At 43.4% G+C, this 25,627-nt stretch overlaps 1 protein-coding gene across 1 annotated transcript in view; it reads left to right on the forward strand.

Moving 5' to 3' along the window:
• Positions 1-25,627, forward strand: part of LOC126354003 (peroxidase-like) — a 268,422-nt gene that overhangs the window by 135,620 nt on the left and 107,175 nt on the right. The window contains exons 3-4 of the mRNA XM_050003316.1: positions 4,351-4,427; positions 23,225-23,318. Coding sequence (XP_049859273.1) covers positions 4,351-4,427; positions 23,225-23,318 — 171 coding nt within the window. The remainder of the gene's footprint in view (positions 1-4,350; positions 4,428-23,224; positions 23,319-25,627) is intronic.

Consider the following 25,627-nt stretch of genomic DNA (forward strand, 5'->3'; position numbering starts at 1 on the left):
CTACCTCTTTTTTTATTTTTTTATCTCATTTTGTTCGTTTCATCTGCTCGGTGCGGACGTCGCAAGACACCCGTTTCAGTTCGTTGCTGATCCATTAACTCAGTTTTCTTATTACAGAGGGCAGATAACCCTCTGACCGAACACGCTGAGTTACCGTGCCGGCGCCCCTAGACCACGGGTACTGCACGTAAAGAAGCTATTGAAATCAAATTAGCCTATAATAAAGAAGGATCTCGCGAAGCTGAAGAAAGGGAGACACAATCTTTGATTTTAGGAAGGCATTCGATATAGTTCCGCACTGCCGTTTACAGAACAAAGTAAGTGGTTACCGAATATCTGACCAGATTTATGATTCTACTCAAAATTATCTTCCAGGTGTAGTTCCACTGGAAACCATCTACAAATGTAGTGAATATGCAGGAATACTTGAATATAGTGTGGTAGTGCCGTTACTGTTGGCAGCATACGTTATTGATCTAATGGACTGGTGCTGAACATAAATAAATGTAGCGTATTATGCATAAGAAAGTGAGGAAATCCAGTATCTTTCAAGCTATTGAAGACAAATCACCGGAAATAGTAATTAACGTAAAATGTCTAAGGGTAACCATCCGGAGCGACCTGAAGTGGGACGACCAATAAAATGAATAGTAGAAAAATCAGATGCCAGGCTGAGATTCATTGTAAGAAGCTTAGGGAAATGTAATCCATTCATTAGAGAAGTGACCAACAACACACTTGTTATAACGATTCTTGAGTATTACTCATCAGTAGCCGGCCGGGGTTGCCGAACGGTTCTGGGCGCTACAGCTGGAACGCGCGACCGCTACGGTCGCAGGTTCGAATCCTGCCTCGGGCATGGATGTGTGTGATGTCCTTAGGTTAGTTAGGTTTAAGTAGTTATAAGTTCTAGGGGACTGATGACCTCAGATGTTAAGTCCTATAGTGCTCAGAGCCATTTGAACTCATCAATATTGGACCACACTGGACTCGCATTCGGAAGGACGACGGTTCAATCCCGCGTCTGGCCTCCTGATTTGATTTTCCGTGATTTCCCTAAATCGCTCCAGGCAAATGCCGGGATGGTTCCTTTCAAAGGGCACGGGCGACTTCCCTCCCTGTCCTTCCCTAATCCGATGAGAAAGATGACCTCGCTGTCTGGTCTCCTTCCCCAAACCAACCAACCAACCAACCAATATTGGACCCTTTTGACGCTGGATTAAAAAGAGTTAGAGAATATCTAACGAAGAACGGCACGTTTCATTACGGAATCGATTAGTAAGAGCGGGATCTTTACGGAGATGATCAACAAATTGCAGCAGAAGACGCTATAAGAGGGTCGTTATGTATACGGAGTTTCCTGTTGCAATTCCGAGAGTGAATGTTCCAAGAAAAGTTGGGTAACACATTACTTCCTCACACATACGTCTCGCTAAACGATAACGAGGAGAGAATTAGAGCGTATACGTGTTTCTCCGTGCCATTGGCGGTTGGAACAGGGAAAAGGGGGAGGGGGGGGTAATAAAGGTACCAGCCGCTGCGAAGTGTAGATGTAGGGGCACAGGGTCTTAACGTCCCTACATTGACGGCGAGGCCATTAGAGAAGGGATATGAGCCCGGGCAGGTGAAGGATGGTACGAGGGGGTCGTTCAATATGTAATGCAACGCGGACACATTCTAGGTGATGAACGGACCACAATGAGAGACCTAGCTGCACAGCTGTACGTCTCTGTTGGTGGTGCTGACACTCAAAGGTGTGTCTCAGCTGGGTTCCTTCCCACCAAACAGAAGACCATGAAGAGTAACGAAGGTCCATCGGTGTGGAATTGCTTGTGCGTTACGAGGCTGACCGCGACATTTTTTTTTTTTCTAACCAAGTCAAAGACGGTCAAACATGGTTCTATCACTTCAATCCGTAAACTAAATGGCAGTCCATGGAGTGGCGCCAGACCATCTCTTCTCCGAAGCAAAAGTTCAAAGCCGCGATGGTCTTCTGGAACTCTGAAGGGATTATTCTATTTGATGTCCTCCTTCATGGTGCAACAATCAACTCTTGAAGTGTTCTGTGCTACCTTCAGGAAACTGAATAAACGACTTAAGCGTGTTCATTGCCACTTAAATGTGAAGGAATTTCTCCTTCTCCATAACAACACAAGACCTCACATAAGTCTGCGCACGGGACAGGAGCTTACAAAACTTCGTTGGATTGTTCTTCCCCATCCACCCTACAGCCCGGATCTCGCGTATGGTACCATGTAGGCATACGGGCCTTCCTAGTAAGGTGGAGTAAGGCAGTCGCATTGAGGGAGATTACGTTGAAAAATCTGCTTTCAGAGAGAAATGTTTTGCATTGCTTAATGAGCGCCGCTCCTTCATTGTTGTCAGCAAAAAAAATCCTTTACTTACGTTAGTATTGCATTCCCTATCTTAAAGTGTGCTTTACTTCTCCGTTCGATTTATAGCGTTATCGGCGCATTTAAACAGAATCTGGGCTACGCTATCCACCGCTGGAGTGCGCGTTACGTAACATTAAAGTATCATAAAAGACAAACAACAGAAAGTCAGATTACATGTATATGTGAATTGTAAAAACGATGACCAGTCGCTGGCTTTAATTTCCATTTAGTACAATGTGTAAGAAGAATGAAATAATAGACGGTATTTATTCATTGTTCGCGCTTCATTCAAGAAAAAAATGCACATACCTTCAAACGCACAACTCTTTTCACAACGTCACTAGTAGATTTCTTTTGGCCGGGAATGCCCCCTTTCATTGTGCTAGTCTGGCTTTTATGTCCTCCTTGCTTCGTTTGTCATTTGTTATTTTTCTTCCAAGCTAGCAGAATTCCTTCTCTTGATCATGTTCACCAATATCGCTAATCTCATTTCTTTCATCTGTCTTCCGTTTAATGTCAGCCATATTCTTCAGGCATTAAACTGTTCACTGTGTTCAATATGTCCTGTAATTCTTCCTCGTTTTCACCGAGAATAGCCATGTCCTCTGCGCATGTTATCACTGATATACTTTCACTCTGAATTTTAATCCCACACTTCGCCCTTTTCTTTTGAATTCCTCATTGCTTCTTCGCTATGTAGCTTGAAAAGTATTGGCAAAATCAATCCGAGCACTTAGTTCTTAGTCTTCAGTTTTGTATTTTATCTTGTGGTTTTAAAGCATAGCTCTTTAAATTCAGATATATGATTTTCGGCCAGCATAATTGCCTACGTCATGAGATTTTAGAAGCAGAGCTTAACTGGCCCGACTTATGAATTGTAGGCATGAAACCAGGCGTTAGGACAACAATAGTTAGGCTGCATAAACACTTACAAGTGTAATGTAGTACTGAACTAGGACGAAATTTACAGATGTGTCAAATTGGAAAATACTGTTCATAGTGTCCACAGTTCGCTATGTACCAGCTGTCCATGTTGTTGTTGTTGTTGTTGTCGTCTTCATTCCTGAGGCTGGTTTGATGCAGCTCTCCATGCTACTCTATCCTGTGCAAGCTGCTTCATCTCCCAGTACCTACTGCAACCTACATCCTTCTGAATCTGCTTAGTGTATTCATCTCTTGGTCTCCCTCTACGATTTTTACCCTCCACGCTGCCCTCCAATGCTAAATTTGTGATCCCTTGATGCCTCAAAACATTACCTACCAACCGATTACTTCTTCTAGTCAAGTTGTGCCACAAACTTTTCTTCTCCCCAATCCTATTCAATACCTCCTCATTAGTTATGTGATCTACCTAACTAATCTTCAGCATTCTTCTGTAGCACCACATTTCGAAAGCTTCTATTCTCTTCTTGTCCAAACTAGTTATCGTCCATGTTTCACTTCCATACATGGCTACACTCCAAACAAATACTTTCAGAAACGACTTCCTGATACATAAATCTAGACTCGATGTTAACAAATTTCTCTTCTTCAGAAACGCTGTCCATCATCAACTGTAATCATTATCATGCAGGCCTTAGTTCATGTGACCAATTAGTTGTGTGTTGTTTGCTTACTTCTCCCATCATGATTTAGTTTCCAGCAGGATTAGTGTACTTCGGTTAATTGTGGACTGAAGCTGGCATTAAGAATAAACCGCAAAACATGCTACTGTGTATGTTTACCTCTTTGTATTTATTTTTTTCGAGTATTGTGAGTTTACGAGAGATTATTTATTTGTTATATTCATCTCGCAGGCAGAAAACAATCTGAGCCACATACGATGAATACATGTCGAACGCATCAAAGCCATTGCAACAAAAATACTTCAGTGTTAACACATACTTTTTTTAAAAAAAGTACGATAATTTATAGTAGCTGTATCTCGGCTGACTGGTTGCTCCCTCTGTTCCAGCGGCTACAACGGCCAACAGACGTGCATCACGTACGACGCCGTCAACCAGGCGTACCTGCAGGCCAGGAAGCGCATCAGTAAGTACCAGTTCGGTGCTGGCTGCTCCATGTTTCTCTTTTACGTGCACAGCTACAACTGCGTTACAGTGTAGCGCCACATTCCAACTGTACTTCTCATTAGATTGTAACTACAATCGACTAAATGCGAAAACAGTGCTGCGAAAAGAAGTATGAAGAACAGGCAACAAGAAATTTGTGATATCTGTTGACAATACTCTGGATACTTTGTGAAACATTGCCACGTGGGAAAGCATGATTTTTAGTCACTTGTTTTATTAGTTGTGTATTGTCCAGCATTATATAAGATAACAAATCCAAGCAAAGGTGGCCAAAATAAATAATCAATGAAACTAATTATTTAAATAAAAACCGGTTTTTAATGTACCACGTTTTTAAATCGAACTACAAGCTATAAAATACTTTCTCTTAACGCCAAACAAATTCCTAACCCCATGCAAATAATTCTGAAAATTTCTGATTGTGAATTTTGAAAAGCTATGAAAATATTTATAAGCTTTAAAATGAAAACCGTGGGGCGCATGCAACAGATAACAGTAGGGATATGAACTATTCGTCACACGCTTCGATTGCTAAATCCTCTGCGATATATGTTATGGTGGAGATGGTGAAAGAAGGACCCTGACAGCTCGTAGCACTGTTGCAGTTTTGAACCGCGAAGTGCTGACGGCTGCAGGAGGAAACAATAGCCGTCTACAGACCTGTGACAACACTGAGGCATTGCTATACATACGTCTATAAAATGGCGTTACTCTATTGGTTGTGGTAGACCCGCTGTGTGTGTGTGTGTGTGTGTGTGTGTGTGTGTGTGTGTGTGTGTGTGTGTGTGTGTGTGTGTGTGTGTATGTGGGTGGGTGGGTGGGTCAGTTTCAGTTTTCTTATTTATGTCTTTCTCTTCATCAAAAGATCTGTCGCACCCTCGGTACCAGAAATGGGACACCTATTAATGTGTTATTCATGACTATTTTGTTATCCTTATGAGGTATTTTCCTAGAAAACGTCAGTGTTTCTACTTTTGCCAGCTGGGGCAGAAGAGCGGTTCTAGGCGCTACACTCTGGAACCGCGCGACCGCTACGGTCGTAGGTTTGAATCCTGCCTCGGGCATGGATGTGTATGATGTCCTTGGGTTAATTAGGTTTAAGTAGTTCTAAGTTCTAGGGGACTGATGACATCAGATGTTAAGTCCCATAGTAATCAGAGCCATTTGAACCATTTTTTCTATTTTTGTTATTGATAATATAGGTTTATATTGTTTAATGTATGTACCGCTGGATATAATTTACCTTCACTATCCTGTATGGTTACCTAGTCGTCGGCAAAAAGCATCGTACTTAGAATTTATCTGTCCCAACGGTCGATTCAAATGATTCTGAGCACTATGGGACTCACCTGCTGCGGTCATCAGTCCCCTAGAACTTAGAACTAATTAAACCTAACTAACCTAAGGACATCACATCCATGCCCGAGGCAGGATTCGAACCTGCGACCGTAGCAGCAGCGCAGCTCCGGACTGGAGCGCCTAGAACCGCACGACCACCGCGGCCGGCCCAACGGTCGGGAGAGAGGTGTGCGAACCACGTGCCCCTCCATACCGCATCCCGCGGTGCCATTGGCCGGCGGGCGCGTGTGGCCCTGTCTGAGGACAGGCCGCAGTACTTCACCTTACTTTCCCAATAAATTATTCTATACCCCTTATCCTTAAGTGCTCCACCAATTTCGAATTGTTTCCTAGTATTACCCCGCATCTCGTGGTCGTGCGGTAGCGTTCTCGCTTCCCGCGCCCGGGTTCCCGGGTTCGATTCCCGGCGGGGTCAGTGATTTTCTCTCCCCGTGATGGCTGGGTGTTGTGTGTTGTCCTTAGGTTAGTTAGGTTTAAGTAGTTCTAAGTTCTAGGGGACTGATGACCATAGATGTTAAGTCCCATACTGCTCAGAGCCTAGTATTACCCGTACAAATTTAAAGGAACTGTTAGGATTCACAAGTTTCTCAGTGCCCTTGTAATCGAAAACCATAGCGTTCTTTCTCTTTGATATTTCAATATCTTGAGTTTATCCACAGTTAAAAAGAGTTGACATATGTTAGGAAGAAACAAAAACACTGTTCAAGTCGTTTCGCATTTATTTACGATAGTGAAGGTACTTTATTTTTAACGACAGCGTCTTTGACGACAGCATCCTCAGCGAACATGCTGCTGGTCCAATTGTATGTGATAAATGGAATTGGAAATTGGAAATTTGTGGTAAGGACTTATGTCTCCAAACTTCTGAGGTCATCGGTCCTTAAGCTTGCGCCCTACTTTAACTTAAACTAACTTACGCTAAGGAAACACACACACCCATGCCCGAGGGAGGACTCGAACCTCCGACGGGGGAACCGCGCGGACCGTGACAAGACGCCTCAGTGATGAATGGTTTATTTATAATTAAGACGTTGGTCTTAGTACGTTGGTCTTTGGGAAACACACACCGTTACTTTCGTTTCCGTTGAACATTCACCGTCCAGCATAATGTACTGGGTTCTATGAGTAAAACTTCTTAGAATCACCTACAGTAAACTCTAATTATCCACGGCCTACTTTTTTCACTTTTTTAACACGGAAGTGCTCGCGGGTGACCAACAATTTTACGTTACAACCTGAGTATACTAAACTATATGCTCTTCAAACACTGCAAGCACTGAACTGTAACGGTTGCGGAAGACAGTCATAGGTTTCTGTTACTATCGAACATTGTGTCAAAAACGAAAACGTATTATGTTAACGATACAGCAGAAAATGGAAATAATACACAAATGCCAGACGAAGACAATACTATTACATGAGATCAGGCATTGATTTACAACGTGTGTGAAACTGCGAACTATGATAGTCAGAATAAAAGAAGACAAAATAATTAAATTTGCTAGCTGTTCTGACTTATATAAAAGGTCTCTCAAAGCGCAAAACTGTAAAAATATCTACATATGCAAAACTGGATAAAGCCATGCTGTAGTGGTTTTCACATGAAAGAGCAGAGGGCGCACAAGTATCTGGCACAATACGCGCCAAACAGGCCCAGGTTTTTACGAAACCTTGGGGACTGGAGGAGATTTCAGTGCATCTTCTGGCTGGTTAACAAGATTTGAACTGCGTCGTAGTATCCGGGATCTTGCCACCCAAGGAGAAAAGTTAAGTCAGCATAATAAGGCTACTTTTGCATTTTATAATGATTTCCAGAAGTTAATTGCAAGAGAAAATTTAGAGCTAGAGCAAATATACAATGCGGACGAAAGCGGGATGTTTTGGAGGTGTCTGCCAACAAAGACTTTAGCTTTCGAGTCAGAGTGTAGTGGGCCTTGTCATAAACCAAGCAAGGAAAGGATAACTGTGTTGCGCTAATGGTATGGAATCACATATAGTTAAGCTTGGTGTCACAGAAAAAGCTAAAAAAACAGCTCTGTTTCAAAGGACAACAAATGTACAGTTTTTATGCCTGTTACTTTCACCAGAAAGGGGCCAGAATGGACCGCACAATATTTCAAACATGGTACCACAATTGCTTCGTGCAACAAGCGCGATAACACTCAACGTTGTGAGGATTACCTGCAAGAGCTGTATTGTTACTGGACATTGTACCGTCACGCCCGAACGAAAATATTCTAAAAACGGATGACAGGTTGATATTTGTAAAATGTTTACCCCATAATGTGACAGGCTTAATCCAGCAAATGGAACAGGGTACCACTGGTGCGTGAAGAAAATTTATTGAGGAAGTCTGCCACAAAAACTTATTGATCAAGGCAGCAATCGTCAAACTTTTGGAAACAATTAACTGTGCTAGACATAACTTATTAAGTATCGAAGGCGTGGTGTAAGATAAAACAGTCAACCACAGCCAAGCCATGTAAAAATATTAATTCTAAAATTGATGAAATCAGTAATTTCGATGACGAAGAGGACTGCTCATTAGTAACGTTAGTTGCTCTTTTGAAAATTACTCCAGGGTGCGAAGCTGTTGAAAAAGAAAATATTTCCGAATGGTTTGACGTCGTCCGCACAGAGCCAGGTCATGAGATGTTGAGCCACTATGGTAACATTCAGCCAGTACAAGGGAAATCCGAGGAGGAGAATGGCAGTGATGAAAATGACAACATTCCGCTAATTCCAGGAAGAGTAATCAGGCTTGCCTCACTCAGCACTTGAATGGACCGAAGGGCTACTGGACTACCTGGAACAGCAAGAAGATGCTCCCCTTCCTGACAAGTTGGTGGTGCGATATGTAGACGACAAGCTACCTCGCTGAGACAAAAACCAATTCAAGACTACTGTGTTTCAACGTAGTGTAATTTAACGTGAAATTGGATTCTACTATATTCTTTGTAAGCACTGTATTTTCACAGATACTACAATGATTAAAGAAAATTTACTATAAACATTAGTTAAGTGATATTAGATTATCCGCGGTTTTCAAGTCCTCAGTTGTCGCTCCTAATCATGAGTTTATTGTATTTGCAAGATATCGTGTGTATAGCTCTGCAGCCGTGTTCACAAGAGTGGTTTTCGTTAAACCCACGCTTACGATTTGGAAGAGGCTCCTAAATTTTTCTTACTTCCGAAGTACCCAGTCTAGCAGACGGCAGCACACGCATATGAAACACGTTCGCTAGTCGACTACATGACCATAATTTATTTTTAAATTCTTATATCTTTTATTGTTTAGAACTCAGTCCTTTAATGTTCGCGATAGATTTCTGCCTGAAAGAGCATCAAGCACTTGACCGTTAATGGCATGCGTGTGCTGTCGATCGTCGAATGACGTTCTCAGCAGTAAGCAGTTGCTAATCGACAGTCCCAATATGGTGTTCCATTTCCCTTTCCTTGATTGCTATTGTTGCATAATAGGCGGCATTGATTCCATTAGTGTCTCACTAAGGTATAATGTAAGGCTGTCGTATCGTTGTTTCGATTACGCGTGACCCACAACATGGCACTTACCGCAACGCTAAAACGCTAGTCCCTCACAAAGTATTACTTATTTACCACATGTACAGGCATTTCTGTGATTACTTTCGCTTTGGAAACAGTTGCATGATCCATCAAATAGCAAGAGCTGCCGGCTTTGTGCAACACCTCACAATTTTATATATATATACAGTTATTTAGCTAAGATTAAGATGATATTCCTTTTTCGGAAAATTTTCTCTTGGTGAAGGACCAAGTAGAGTTATGCAACAGTTGTAGAAAAATAGAAGGCAGCACAGATTAACAGAAATTTACAATGGTTTGCTAATAAACGTTCTAAAACACTTAACTGGAGTGTGAAGTTGGTGCGTTGTAATATAGATCAATCTTAACTAGCGCTAATCTACCTCTAGTCCTAAATTCAGTGAAAGGCGACTAACATGCCTTCTGTAATTCAAGTTTGGCTGTTCTTGGCGGCGACTGTAGATGAATTCTGAGAGTTGGGTTGGGTTGATTTGGTGGGAGAGACCAAACAGTGAGACATCAGTCTCGTCGGGTTAGGGAAGGGTAGGGAACAAAGTTGGCCGTGGCCTTTCAAAGGAACCATCCCGGCATTTGCCTCAAGCGATTTAGGGAAATCACGGAAAACCTAAATCAGAACGGCCGGACGCGGGATTGAACTGTCGTCCTCCCGAATGCGAGTCCAGTGTGCTAACCACTGCGCCACCTCGCTCTGTGAATTCTGAGACAATCGCTGAGAAACCCTGCTGAGGTACTGGCTAACTATAGTGCTCCAACACAATTGATAAATTACTTTATCGAAACACTGTAATTGTAAATTTGAAATGTGGCTGGAAGTAGTGTGGCGACTGCGACGCCACCTTCGGGCTCAGCGATGCTTCAAACAGCAAGGTGTAGGCAGCTGCGAGATAAAGATTGTCAAATGGTTCAAATCGCTCTGAGCACTATGGGATTTACCTTCTGAGGTCATCAGTCCCCTAGAACTCAGAACTACTTAAAACTAACTAACCTAAGGACATCACACACATCCATGCCCGAGGCAGGATTCGAACCTGCGACCGTAGCGGTCGCACGGTTCCAGACTGTAGCGCCTAAAACCGCTCGGCCAAAGACTGTCAGTTCAGAAGTTTACGTGAGGAGTAAGGTGATTCTATGACATTGGCACCAAATTTCACCACACTTCCGCCCAACGCTACCGAGGACGCTTAACACGATGGAAAGGCCGTCACATCCCTCTTACTGACATCTCACTCCTTATTTTGCCGCCTTTATTATGGAGGTCTAAACCGTGAGAGTCAGCTTTGGTTCGAATCCTGTCTCGGGCATGGGTGTGTGTGATGTCCTTAGGTTAGTCAGGTTAAAGTAGTTCTAAGTTCTAGGGGACTGATGACCTAAGAAGTTAAGTTCCACAGTGCTCAGAGCCATTTTTAACTAGCAAGGAGGAGGTTTAAGAAAACGCTGCGTAAATAGTTTGTTAAGGGCGTACGGTACGTCGGTGTGCGTGCAAGAGCGGTGTGAGAGTTTTGCAGGTACCATCAGTAATCAGGCTCCACTTTCACCCCTTCGCCGAAGATGTCATCGTTTGTGTCGGCCGGTGTAGCCGATCGCTTCTAGGCGCTTCAGCCTCGAACCGCGCGACCGCTACGGTCGTAATTTCGAATCCTGCCTCGGGCATGGATGTGTGTGATGTCCTTAGGTTAGTTAGGCTGATGACCTCAAATGTTAAGGCCCATAGTGCTCAGAGCCAATTGAGCCATTTTTTTAATCGCTTGTCATTCCCTTGAACCAAAAAAGTGCATGATATTTGGCGAGGGGGAAGTAACAGTCATGAGCACACAGAAGGGACCGAGGCTCAATCACGTCAGGTGGAACACGTAGGTAACAATCCAAGGTCTTCTGTGTCAGTCGCCAAAAGCCAGACGACACTTGCTGGGCAAGTGCGTTAGCCACTAAGCTACCATGGCAAGGTGGCGCACACAGCTGCACGGACTACCCTGGCACGCCTCCATCCAAATTCTGACTGCCGCCCCAATCTACTTTAAAATTCCCCCTTGCCGAGGTTCCCCATGTTCTGGAACAGCACCTCTGCATCGAGGGTAAACGTCAGATCCAGCCTGAAAGCCAGGTGCATATACTTACACAGATGACATCGGTGATAACCTCGTTGTTGAGCGCCCGTTAGCACCAAACCAAACAAATGAAATGACACAATTTCAGAGACTTTACTGGTCTCATAGACATATGATTTTATGTATACAGATTGAAGCGGCGAGTATAAATTTGTACCAAGACGGGGAACCGAACCCGCGTCTCCTGCTTTCTTGCCAGGTGCGCTAGCTACGAAGCCACCCTGGCACAGCAGCGCACACAACTGAGCGAGCTACCCTGGCTTCTCGGGTTCGATTCCCGGCGGGGTCAGGGATTTTCTCTGCCTCGTGATGACTGGGTGCTGAGTGATGTCATTAGGTTAGTTAGGTTTAAGTAGTTCTAAGTTCTAGGGGACTAATGACCATCGATGTTAAGTCTCATAGTGCTCAGAGCCATTTTTTGAGCTACCCTGGCTCGCTTCCCTCATCGATACACACACAAAATCATATTTGTATGAGACCAGTGAAGTCTCTGAAATTGTGCCATTTCATTTCTGTAACTATCTGCGCCTGGATTTCAGGCTGCACCCCCTATTACTTTCACTGCTGAAGTGCATTCCAGAACATCGAAGGCCTCGGAAATCATATTCGTGTGTAAGGGGGAGTTTAAAGTAGATTGGGGGGAGGGGGGCCAGTGAGAATTTGGAGCGAGGAGGAGGGAGGCATCCCACGGTAATCCTTGCAGTTGTGTGCGCCGTCGTGCCGAGGTAACTTAGTGGCTAATGCGTTTGCCTAGTAATCAGGAGACCCGAGTTCGATTCCCGGCTTTGGTACAAATTTTCGCTCGCCGCTTCAGTCTATAAAAATAGAATCATACCTGTATGAGGCCAGTAAAATCTCTGAAATTGTATCATTTCATTTGTCAATGATGTGAATGTAAGACAAAGCAACGCCCAGAATCGAGAGGAGAAAATCTCCAAGCCTTCGGGAATCGAGGCCGCGCCCCCTCGCGTAGAAATCAGCAGAGCTGATAGCACAGTTAATGGGGCGGACATATGAAAAAGTTTGCTAGCCATGCCAGCGAAATGAGAGGCGCTTCCATTGCACACAGTCGTGTAGGATTCTATATATATACTCCTGGAAATTTAAATAAGAACACCGTGAATTCATTGTCCCAGGAAGGGAAAACTTTATTGACACATTCCTGGGGTCAGATAAATCACATGATCACACTGACAGAACCACAGGCACATAGACACAGGCAACAGAGCATCACAATGTCGGCACTAGTACAGTGTATATCCACCTTTCGCAGCAATGCAGGCTGCTATTCTCCCATGGAGACGATCGTAGAGATGCTGGATGTAGTCCTGTGGAACGGCTTGCCATGCCATTTCCACCTGGCGCCTCAGTTGGACCAGCGTTCGTGCTGGACGTGCAGACCGCGTGAGACGACGCTTCATCCAGTCCCAAACATGCTCAATGGGGGACAGATCCGGAGATCTTGCTGGCCAGGGTAGTTGACTTACACCTTCTAGAGCACGTTGGGTGGCACGGGATACATGCGGACGTGCATTGTCCTGTTGGAACAGCAAGTTCCCTTGCCGGTCTAGGAATGGTAGAACGATGGGTTCGATGACGGTTTGGATGTACCGTGCACTATTCAGTGTCCCCTCGACGATCACCAGAGGTGTACGGCCAGTGTAGGAGATCGCTCCCCACACCATGATGCCGGGTGTTGGCCCTGTGTGCCTCGGTCGTATGCAGTCCTGATTGTGGCGCTCACCTGCACGGCGCCAAACACGCATACGACCATCATTGGCACCAAGGCAGAAGCGACTCTCATCGCTGAAGACGACAAGTCTCCATTCGTCCCTCCAATCACGCCTGTCGCGACACCACTGGAGGCGGGCTGCACGATGTTGGGGCGTGAGCGGAAGACGGCCTAACGGTGTGCGGGACCGTAGCCCAGCTTCATGGAGACGGTTGCGAATGGTCCTCGCCGATACCCCAGGAGCAAAGTGTCCCTAATTTGCTGGGAAGTGGCGGTGCGGTCCTCTACGGCACTGCGTAGGATCCTACGGTCTTGGCGTGCATCCGTGCGTCGCTCCCGTCCGGTCCCAGGTCGACGGGCACGTGCACCTTCCGCCGACCACTGGCGACAACATCGATGTACTGTGGAGACCTCACGCCCCACATGTTGAGCAATTCGGCGGTACGTCCACCCGGCCTCCCGCATGCCCACTATACGCCCTCGCTCAAAGTCCGTCAACTGCACATACGGTTCACGTCCACGCTGTCGCGGCATGCTACCAGTGTTAAAGACTGCGATGGAGCTCCGTATGCCACGGCAAACTGGCTGACACTGACGGCGGCGGTGCACAAATGCTGCGCAGCTAGCGCCATTCGACGGCCAACACCGCGGTTCCTGGTGTGTCCGCTGTGCCGTGCGTGTGATCATTGCTTGTACAGCCCTCTCGCAGTGTCCGGAGCAAGTATGGTGGGTCTGAAACACCGGTGTCAATGTGTTCTTTTTTCCATTTCCAGGAGTGTATATATTTTTTAATTTCGTCCGTCTCAGTTGCGTTAGTGGTTTGAGAATGGTCGTGTCAGCCGAAAGCCAGTAATCACTGCATTAGAATTTTATATCAGAGGAACTAAGACGGTCGCAAAAATAAATAGATAAATAAATAAAATAAAATTTTCTCAGTTCTAGGGATACCCTGGTTAAATGGCAGTGGTATGAAATTTCCCAGTTTTAAATGATTAAAAGAGGCATAGATCAAAACTCCTCTCCGCACTCGCTTCCAACGTTAACGCTAGCCAGTGATACTGGACTGTTGGAGAGAGACGTGCGGTCTATGGAGTACCACGTCTGACCACGTGACCTGGCGCTTGGAGCTGGGCTTTCGTGACCTCCTCACTCTCTCTCTCTCTCTCTCTCTCTCTCTCTCTCTCTCTCTCTCTCTCTCGCCTGCGGCCGGCACGTAATGTAACCGGCGTGTTGATCAGCGTGAAGCTGTTTCACGAGCGCGCCGACACATGTAGTGTACGAGCAATGAATGACAAACTGCCGCCGAGCACGTCTCTACTGTTTCACGCGTGCTGTAATCCGCGCCGCAGTGGCTTCGAGATTTCGTCACCACTCGTCGTTTGCAGATACGGGCGTCTCCAGCGCATGTAACGCTTCTTACTTTCAGATAAATTTCGCTTCCTTGCAATCCTCTTTCGCATAAACCCGTTTGAGATACTCTTAATCATCCTGGATCCACCGTTGCATTATTTCTCTGGTCAAATGCCCCTTGCTTTCGGTGCACCTCACTGACCAGAGAAGTGATCACAAACACAGGTCCGCCAATTGTCTGCGAATAGTGTAATACCTATCACATGGGTTTCAGCACTTCGGCTGCTGTCCAGGAAGCAGCTAAAATTTGCCCAAAAAGTGTATATGAGGAGTAAAAAACACATGGTTCGATCTCGTGTATCTCGCTTCCCAGTCTTGCAAGCTATTTTGTAAGCATTACGTTATACGAGCAGCGCAGATAAAAGATTACCTTATATCATTTCCACAGCAAAATTAAACTTCTTTTCCCGGTATTGTTTTCTAAATCCACCAAGTGCTCAGCGGGTGTCAGTATGAGACATTGCTGTTGCTGTGGACCCCAGTCCGATGAGTGGTTTCATGCAACTCTCCACGCTCGTCCATTCTTTGCTAGTCACTAGTATTGCATACTATTGCAGCCCACACGCAACTGAACCTCCTTAATGAGTTCACGCCTAGGCTTCCCTCCCTAAGTCCCCCTCCTCACCAGCCACACACTCTCCCCCATTACCAAATTGACTATTTCTGAGGCTTGAGGTTCAGCCTGGAACCGCGCGACCGCTACGGTTGCAGGTTCGAATCCTCCCTCGGGCATGGACGTGTGTGATGTCCTTAGGTTAGTTAGGTTTACGTACTTCTAAGTTCTAGGGGACTGATGACCTCAGATGTTAAGTCCCATAGTGCTCAGAGCCATTTGAACCATTTTGAGGCTTGAGGACGTGTCATGTGAACCAATCCATTCTTTTAGTCATTCATTCTTTTACGTCATTTCTCTCCAATTCGATTTAGTACCTCCTCATTAGTTATTCAACCTACTCATCTTGTCCGCAGCGCTCTTCTATAGCACCACACCTGAAATGTTTCTATTCTGTTCTTGTCTACGCTGTATATCGGCCAGGTTTCACTTCCACACGCCATTAAACTGCATACAAAAGATTCGCAAACATTTAAATTTACAATCGATGTTAAATTTAATTTACAAGTAGAAACGCTTTTCTTGCTATTAATCGTCTGCATTTTATATCCTTTCTACTTCGGCCATCGTATAATACTTTAGATATTCAAGTTGTGAACATTAAAGTCCAATTTCATGTTTTATGTGCTTCTCATATGCTCAATACTCTGTCGCAGAAAACATGGCTTTATACCACGAAGCGTCAAAATATGGCATGTATCTGTCTTGTTTGCATTCGAAGTTTAACCCAATTTATGATACGACACCTTGCATGGTACTGTAATAACTCGACTCATTTACACATATTGAATAGTCCTTATGTGACGCAGTGGCAAAAAGCATTCTATGATGTAGCTACTACTGCCCAGTTTCATATATCTGATGATGGCAATATGTATCACTGTAGAATGAGAACTTCACTCTGCAGCGGATTGTGCGCTGATACGAAACGTCCTGGCAGAGTAAAACTGTGTGCCCGACCGAGACTCGAACTCGGCACCTTTGCCTTTCGCGGGCAAGTGCTCTACCAACTGAGCTACCGAAGCACGACTCACGCCCGGTACTCACAGCTTTACTTCTGCCAGTATCCGTCTCCTACCTTCCAAACTTTACAGAAGCTCTTCTGCGAAACTTGCAGAACTGCACTCCTGAAAGAAAGGATATTGCGGAGACATGGCTTAGCCACAGCCTGGGGGATGTTTCCAGAATGAGAATTTCACTCTGCAGCGAAGTGTGCGCTGATACGAAACTTCCTGGCAGATTAGAGCACTTGCCCGCGAAAGGAAAAGGTCCCGAGTTCGAGTCTCGGTCGGGCACACAGTTTTAATCTGCCAGGAAGTTTTGTATCACTGTAACTAATAACCCAGTAATTGTGTTTACATAGCGATCTTGGTAAATGAATTGGTTTTCGAAAGAAGGCTACAGTACAATATTATAGATCGCCTCTTGCAGTGACTGATCATGTGAGGTAACCGTACAATATTTTAAACTTTGTATCATTACTTGTCCAGTGCCTGATAAAAATTTATCGTCATCATCATCATCAGGGAATTAAAGTCCACTGCTGGATAAATACGTCCTGTTCACTTTACAATACATTACATCCTTCAGATATACCCTATCCTGTCTTTCCCTCATGTTTTATGACGTCATCCACCAATCTTCCGCCGGTCGGTGTAGCCGAGCAGTTCTAGGCGCTTCAGTCTGGAACCGCGCGACCGCTACGGTAGAAGGTCCGAATCCTGCCTCGGGCATGGATGTGTGTGATGTCCTTAGGTTAGTTAGGTTTAAGTAGTTCTAAGTTGTAGGGGACTGATGACCTCCTATGTTAAGCCCCATAGTGCTCAGAGCCATTTGAACCATTTGAACCAACCAATCTTCCGACAGGCTCGTATCTCGGTCTTAGAATCCGGAAGGGAATTTACTTGATCAATCTACTATCCATTCATTGAATTATATGGCCTGCACACTTCAGTTTTGTTGCATTCATAACCATGTATTGCTCCCCACCCTGTTCCCTGGTCCGTTAGACTGTTTTACAGTCCCCCCTGGTATTTCTCAACACGCATGCTTCGCTGAGCAACAGTCAAATTTTTTTTTAAATTCATATTACATTGCCACAGACAATTTAGCACACCGTAACACAAAAAAAGGTGCACCAGGAAGTAATTATGCGAATGGGACGGAAATCGATAGTGATACACAAGTACAAATAAACAAAGGATCACAATTTTCTTAATAAAATGGTTCATTTACTCTAGAGAAAGAGCTTCAGAAATTGACTAAACCAATAAGGCCATAGTCTACTTCTGGCCCTTATGCAAGCACTTACTCGGTTTGGCATTGAATGGTAGAGTTGTTGGATTTCCTCCTGAGGGATTTCGTGCCAAATTTTGTCCAACTGACACATTGGAGCGTCCAAATCTCTAGATGCTTGGAGGGCCCTGCCTACCATGCTCCAGATGTTGTAAGTTGAGGAGAGATCGGATGACCTTGCTGCCCGAGGTATGGCTTCAAAAGGACGAAGACAAGCAGTAAAAGTAAGCGCCGTGTGCGTGCGCGCATTACTTTGCTGACACGTAAACCCAGAATGTCTAACCATGAGTAGCAACAAACTGGGGGTGGATATCGTCGACGCACCGCTGTGTTGTAAGGGTTCAAATGGCTCTGAACACTGCGGGACTTGAACTTAGAACTACTTAAACCTAACTAACCTAAGAACATCACACACATCCATGCCCGAGGCAGGATTCGAGCCTGTGACCGTAGCGGTCGCGCGGTTCCAGACTGTAGCGCCTAGAACCGCTCGGCCACCCAGGCCGGCTGCTGTAAGTGTGACGCAGATGAAAACCAAAGGGGCCATGTTGTGAAATGAAATCTCACTCCAGCCGTCACTCTTGGCTGTCGAGCTGTATGGTGTGCGACCATCAGATTACCATCCTACCACTATCTGGGGCGCCTCCAGACTCCTTTTCGCTGGTCATCGGGGTTCATTACGAAGCAGGACTCATCACTGGACACAAGTCTACGCCAGTCATTGAGATCCCAGGCAGTAGACATGTCTGGGGACGCCCCGGACAGTGGTAGGATGTCAATCTGATGGTCTCACACCACACAGCTCGACAACCAAAAGCGACGGACTGGGGTGACATTTCTTTTCATAACAGGATAGCTTCGTTTGTCATCCGCGGCGTGACGTAAGAGCATAGCTCAGGAACGTTTGACCAAATTTCAAACATTTGGTGTATACAAGACTCATTATTTGTATAACGATGCTGAGGAAGTAAGATGCCCCCGTTACCGCTAAGGGCGGAGGTGACGATGAGAAGAGGTATCAAATAGAAACGTAATAAAATGACCTGTTGGTAGATCTTTCCTGTAATTAGGTGAATAGGTATACTTTAAAAGTATGAAGCGCAATCTGTGTGCGTCAACAGCATCGTGTTTTAGGGCCAAAGACCAAGCTACACGTCTCAGTACCACAGATGCATTTAACGTCCTCTCTAGAGTGGTATGGCGTAAAACGACGGAGAATCTAACAGTTGCTGTCTGCACCCCGTTATCTCGAAGCGACAATCAGTTCCGGGCAGAATTACAAGTTTCCTCACAATTCACATGAAACTGCATGCCTAAATTCATTAGAGACACGGATGAAATGTGCGCATAAATATGTGTGAAATACATTAAATTTATGGTGTGCCCCTAACAATAGGTTTTATGAAACATCCCCTTAGAAAAATTATCCACGAATGTGCTTAAACTGACACACAATATTTTTAGCGCAACGCAATCTGACTTTCAATAATCCCTACAAAAGAATGGCCCTGACTAACATTAACCTATAGCTTTCACAAATCGCTTACCTCACAAAAATCTTGGTTACTCGAACTAATGCAATACAGCGAGCGCCACTACTGCCAGCTAAATAAAAGCTTCAAACTACGAAAGTCACTAACTACTGATAGGCACAGTTAGCAAATGAAAGATTTTAATAGAGAACAAACAATGTATTTACCTTAATAGTCATAATATATATATATATCAGTTCATGACATCAATTCTTACAAATTTCAAAACTCCGCCATCTCTCTTCCCACGTCCACCACTGCTGGCGGCTCACCTCCAACTGCGCAACGCTACGCGCTGTTCACATCCAGCTGCCGCTGCCCAACATTACAATGGCAGACAACAATGCAAACCAGCCACAGACTGCACACACCACAGCCAGTGATTTTTCATACAGAGCGCTATGTGGTGTTACCAATAAAAAAACCTAAACAGCCTACTTACAGTTTTATGCAACATGTAACGCCTTCAAAAAACGAGCGCGGGATTTTCGCATTCTCCTGCTCGTTACACGCAGCCTGTTAGTACTACAGAAAAAAAGGAAGGGATATTTTTGTAAGAAATTTAATGTAGTTAAATTCTCTATTGGGAAAAATTCTCGCAGAGGCTGCGGTTTACGCCTTTTGGATGTCACATCTGTACCCTTTTTTTTTTAATAATTCGAAAACTATGGTCTCTAGAGAAAACGTATCTCAGTAAAAAAATAGAACTACATTTAATTTCCCACATTAAGGCCCTGTTCGTTTTTTCTATGGGACTAATAGTTTACGTGTAGCGACCAAGTGAATATGAGCATCTTGTAAGTGGTATTTCAAAGCTTTGCGGGTCGCATAAAACACATGGATAGGGGTAGCTACGTGAGTGAGTGAAATACAGGGAACATATGTGTTTGCTTTTTATACGTGTACCTATTTACAAAGAAAAAGTCAGTGCAATGCACGCTGTGCGCAGCTAGTAAACATAAACATTCCGATAGAATCGTAACTCAGTTTTGAAAACCATATTAAAGTAACGAAATGAATTCTAGGCTGTTTTTACTCGTCTACTTATTTTTCTGACTATCCAATGATTATTTTCAACTACACTAAATACAGAAACTCAAACAATTCGTTGTTAGTTTGTAATATTTTCTTTTCTGTTTGTGAGTTAAGTATTATTTATTTTTAGTGTAGTTGGTTTTCATGTCTTACTTCACACTTGATTTGTTAAATTTTTCCATTAGTTGTTATAATTTATTTGAAGCACAGGTAAACAGTACAGTGTCAGTTGCAAATGGGAGGTGATTCAGGCATGTTCTATTAACACATATAATTTCTTCGTATTCCCAGTGTATGGACATGTAAAGTTCGTCTCCAGATATTGAGAATAGTTCCGGAGATATTATATCTCCTTGAATAACTCATTTTTTTAATTCTATATTTCTCACTGTCTTCATGATATCTCATGGTACTGACGTATATAAGAGCCTATTAACATATATTGAGTCAATCTCTTGTTTCCAAGTATTTCCAGTACAGAGGTTGTTGAAACTCAGTCAAAAAGGTTCTAAGAAATTGTTAACCCCAGACAAAGAGGTGACTAGTCTTAACGTCTCAGTCCTATAACTTCGAATATGACTAGAAAACGATTGTGCTATATGCACTTCTATACCGAATTTGTTCCTTTGGCTGTTCAAAATCAGTGTTTATGCTTAGAAGTTAGAGATAATTCTAGTAAACGTCTTGCACATTTCGCTGACGAGATTGGTATGTCTATAGATGTGTGTGTGTTTGTGTCCGTATTGCCGAAGACCGTTCTCATCATAAGATTGTTATTCTTCATTACTTACAGCTTCCGGGCTGAGAGGCCGTGATCGATCTGTAAAACTTTTTTTTTTCCTGGCATTTCGTTGCCAACTGCGGGCAACATCTTCCGAGGTGAATCAACGACTGGAGGGCCCGTTTATATAGCGCGCATAGAGGGCACCACCATACGTCACGTGAGGCCGACTATCAGTCTATCTCTGACCAACGTCGTTATTCTCGATTGAAGGTAATCGACTGTCACATCGTTGGTGCAAAGTCAACCGCCATATATTGTCTAACTTTAAGCCTTCCTCTTTTCTATTAAAATTATCGTGGTGTTTGTGAATCTCTATTGCTTCCCTATACATATGTGCATAATAATAATGCGATGTCCTGGCTAGCACGCTTGTCTCATTAAATTTTATTTCATGATCACCGTCATTAAAAACATATTCCGCTACAGCTGATTTGTCGGTATGTCCCAGTCGACAGTTCCTTTTGTGTTCGGTTAAGCGGGTATTGACACTTCTTTTCGTTGTTCCAATATAAACCTTCCCACAGCTCCACGGAATTTGATACACCCCAGGAGTTGCTCAGGGATGTCGAGCGTCTTTCGCTGATCTTAAACACTCACTAACCCTTTTGGGGATCTACAGATTGTTTCAGTCTGAAACTTGGCCAGTACTTTCCCAGTACCGTCCGTAATACTGCGAATAAAAGGAAGAAAAATTTTTCCAGTTAACGGTCGTTGTTACTTAATGTTGTCAGACACTTATCTTCTGAGATGAAGTGCTCGATTTAACTACTTGTCAGCGTATCCATTTTTCTTCACAAATGAGTCGAGCGTGCTAGCCAGGACAATGTATTATTATGCAACAATGTATAGGGAAGCTATAGAGATTCAGAAGCACCACAATAATTTTAATAGAAGAAAGGAAGGCTTAAAGTTAGAGAAGATATGGTGGTCGACTTTGCACCAACGATGTGACAATCGATTACCTTCAATCGACAATAATGACGTTAGTCAGAGATAGACTTACAGTCGGCCCCGCGGGACCTGTGGCGGTGTCCTCTATGCGCTCTATATGAACCGTGCCTCCACGACCTGGAAGCCCGTCGTTGACTCGCCTCGAAAGATGTTGCCTGCAGTTGACAACGAAACATCAGGAAGAATAAGTTTTACAGATCGACTTAGGCCTCTCAGCCCGGAAGTTTTAACTAATGAAGACGGCCGTGAAAGTCTACACGTTATGAATAGTTATTTACACTGTTACAACACAACTATTTAATGCTAAGGCTTACCGCCAACTGGAGCTGTAGAGAAGAGGGTACGGAACAAGCCAATACCTGGCGCATACCAATCCCGCCAACTGTTAAAGAGTTACGAAGGTGATTTGCATTACGTTTCAGTTAACCCTCGTAATTTCCACTGAACATGTATCTGCAGCTGAGACAAATTGTTTAAATGACTTGAAACCGCCTGCAGCCATAATTTTTTCTTTATTTGTTGTACTGTTCTACAATTTCTGTCTTATGCCATTTTCAACAATTCTGATAAACAGAAGCAACAGGAACTCAGTGAATTAACAATCAGTTAAAAGTTAAACACAGAAACAAAGGTCATGAAAGGAGAGCTTCTGTTAAGTTTGGAAGGTAGGAGACGAGTACTCGCAGAAGTAAAGCTGTGAGGACGGGCCGTGAGTCGTGCTTGGGTAGCTCAGAGCACTTGCCCGCTGAAGGCAAAGGTCCCGAGTTCGAGTCTCCGTCCAGCACACAGTTTTAATCTACGTGGAAGTTTCATCATGAAATGTGTTTGGGTTAATAAAAGCTTACTGCAAAAACGTCGGTGATGGTACATTATGCCTTACTGAAGTTCACTTAAAATATAATGTCCTCTTGCGATTTATATTCCTACCTGTGAATACATCTTTTAATTCCATTGTTTAAAATATTAGGAAATTCTCCTCATTTAAAAAGACGGGATTTGAGTATATAGACAGGTAATGTTAGTGTTTTCTAATTTGTTTGAAACTATTTTTCTTTCTTTTTTTATACATGTCGTTATTACTAACCTTGTAGGGCAATACGAATGACCTATAGACAGAACTTGAGACTAACGCTATGTATGAAGGGAAGATAGGACGATACACAAGAACTTACAGGGTTCTTCTTATGCTTACTGCTTACTTCAAGTGGTTTGTTTGTGTGTGTGTGTGTGTGTGTGTGTGTGTGTGTGTAAGAGACAAAAACTTCATACAGCTAGTAATTGTTTTCTTTCGAATATAGTCACTGCCGGACTTCCGAATCGCGTGACTGTTTAGCATGTACATTATGTTGTTCCAGATGTGGCACATCCAAAGGCACATATCTGGAAGGCTGAGGAGGTGGCAACGGTGGGCGAGCTGCTGCTTGATATCTCCATCAATTTGGCAAAGACGTGAGTAATTATTAGTCGACCACAGTATTACTGCATGTCTCACGTGTTTATCTGCAAACAAGAAGCCCATCAGAAATTGCTCTGCTGTCCTAACGAGCAACAACTGGCTCATGAAGTTATTTGCGCTTTCACAACGTATACGGTAGCAGAAAAAAATGGATACAGTTTTTGCTTACTATAAAGTCAACACTTGTTTCAGATTGCTGTCCCGTGGGACCAAGTGAAATAATAATGTGGTTGGGTAGTACTAAATGTTGTTTTGCCTTCGTCGAGTTATTAAGTGTTTATTCATTTAAGACATTCTGTTCTGCCACTGACCTGCCATTATATTCCAGATAATCATAAGTAATGAGTCATACATCCATGAATACAATATACTGTTATTCTTAAATTTAGCAAGTAAATATTATCTGACATTGGTTTCCATTGACCGAAAACAGCAGCACTTCAGTGACCAGGTAGAAAATTATTCAAGTCTTTGCAGATGGCTATTAAAACTGGATTGCAGTACCTAAGACAGTGACGAACAAAAGAATAACGACCTATATTGCATTTCTGAATATACATTTATTGCCTTCCTTGCAAACTACTGATAATCATTCATTCCACGAAGAAATTAGTCGTTATATGAGAACTCGAACACCGTTATACTGCCTTTAATTTCTTTCTTTAATGGGGTATTTAACTAGTTCTAGAGAGCAGATGTCTATGGACACAGTTTAGAGGTTCGATGTTTCGTTACAAACCCTGTACTATAACCAAGGAACTAATATATCATTTGTCGGTATACAAATACATTTGGACATGGGAAGGAAGATTCCTGTTGTGGATGTACCTCAAAATCGTATTCCACTTCAACTCAGGCGACTTCTCATCGATAGAAGATGGCTCGTTACTTTTTGTCATCATCTAGGCAAGAGAAGTAATAGAACAGAATTGCAAGAAATGAATAAAGAGAAGAGAGAGAAACGCAGAATTAAATTTGGTGTCACTTTCTAGGACGTCGGTTCTGTAGAATAGGGAAGGCCATAAGACAAAAACTATGGGGAACTCTGCAAAGAGTATTCAGGAGACATCTGGTATGTAATCGAATCAACAACAGTGGATATATCACGGGGAGCTGTGAAGAAACATTTAATAGGACAGGTGTCGCATTTAGAAGATCATAACTAATTCCTTAAATTTTTTCACAATTTCATTAAAGTGGAAGGAGTTCGATCAGAAATTATTCTCTAATTATTGCTGCAAAACCACGTGCTGAGGTTGAAATGTAATATCGTGTGGTTCCAGACTTAGCGGATACGCAGGAATCGATTTCTGTTCCTTTTGTTTCTACCTAACGTGGACCATTTTTAAGTTCAGTTATTAACGATTCTCTGCTCTTAGCAGCCTGAAAGCCGCTCATGCAGAGACCAGTGAAACCCAGGCGCTTGTTAAAAACAAAAAAGAAGTCACAGTCAAGGCTGCTTCATTTTTATTACCTTCACTGATAGCCGCGGTAATAACCTGGGCCCTGCAGAACTGCGCCGCTTTCTCTGGAAAGGCTGTTTCGTGAAAGCCTCCTCTCTTTTTTCCAGTCTATCAGGTTTATGATTCAGCACGTTCACCGTGTGAAAAAAATTAACAAAATGCAAAATACAAGTCGATAAGGAAGGAAACAGACAAAAATACAAGGTACCGCAACCGAGATAACTAGACTACTCGTGCGATTGTCGTACACGTGAAAGTGGATTATTACCGTTCCGTCTTATTTTGGTTTACTATAGTGAAGGGACGATTTTTAAGAGATGTACTTGCAAAAAATTATGGGGGTTAAATATTAATAATGCACACCTAAATCCTATGTTCAGCCAAAAATATCAGAGAAAGTCATTATCCCACATAGTGCATCAGATAAAAAACGTAAAAGTTATGGGAAAGAGCATTATACGTATCCCTTCTGAAAACGGCTGAATATAATAAAAGTAGATATAATATGCTTAGTTAACGATATTTTCACAGAACACGTAGTTGCCCTTGAAAGTACTTTTCAGGGGGCACTATGTCTGAACACAGGTGTAAGTACATGTACGTAATAAAAATTGTCTATATTAGAATACATTTTTTTCAGAAGGAGATGAATTAGATTAGTTTGGACAAGAGAGAATTTTTGCACTTTTTGGTGGATAGATCCGTAGTAGGAACGTTCTCAAGGATGTCATTAGACAAGAAGACATAATACATATGTACAAGAAAAGAGATGTAGTTAATTTCCTCCCACTGGTTAAACAGCCCTCATGGACACATCTGAAAAATATTACAGCCACGCA

This window comes from Schistocerca gregaria, chromosome 1, assembly GCF_023897955.1.
Source record: "Schistocerca gregaria isolate iqSchGreg1 chromosome 1, iqSchGreg1.2, whole genome shotgun sequence".
Taxonomy (NCBI): Eukaryota; Metazoa; Arthropoda; class Insecta; order Orthoptera; family Acrididae; genus Schistocerca; species Schistocerca gregaria.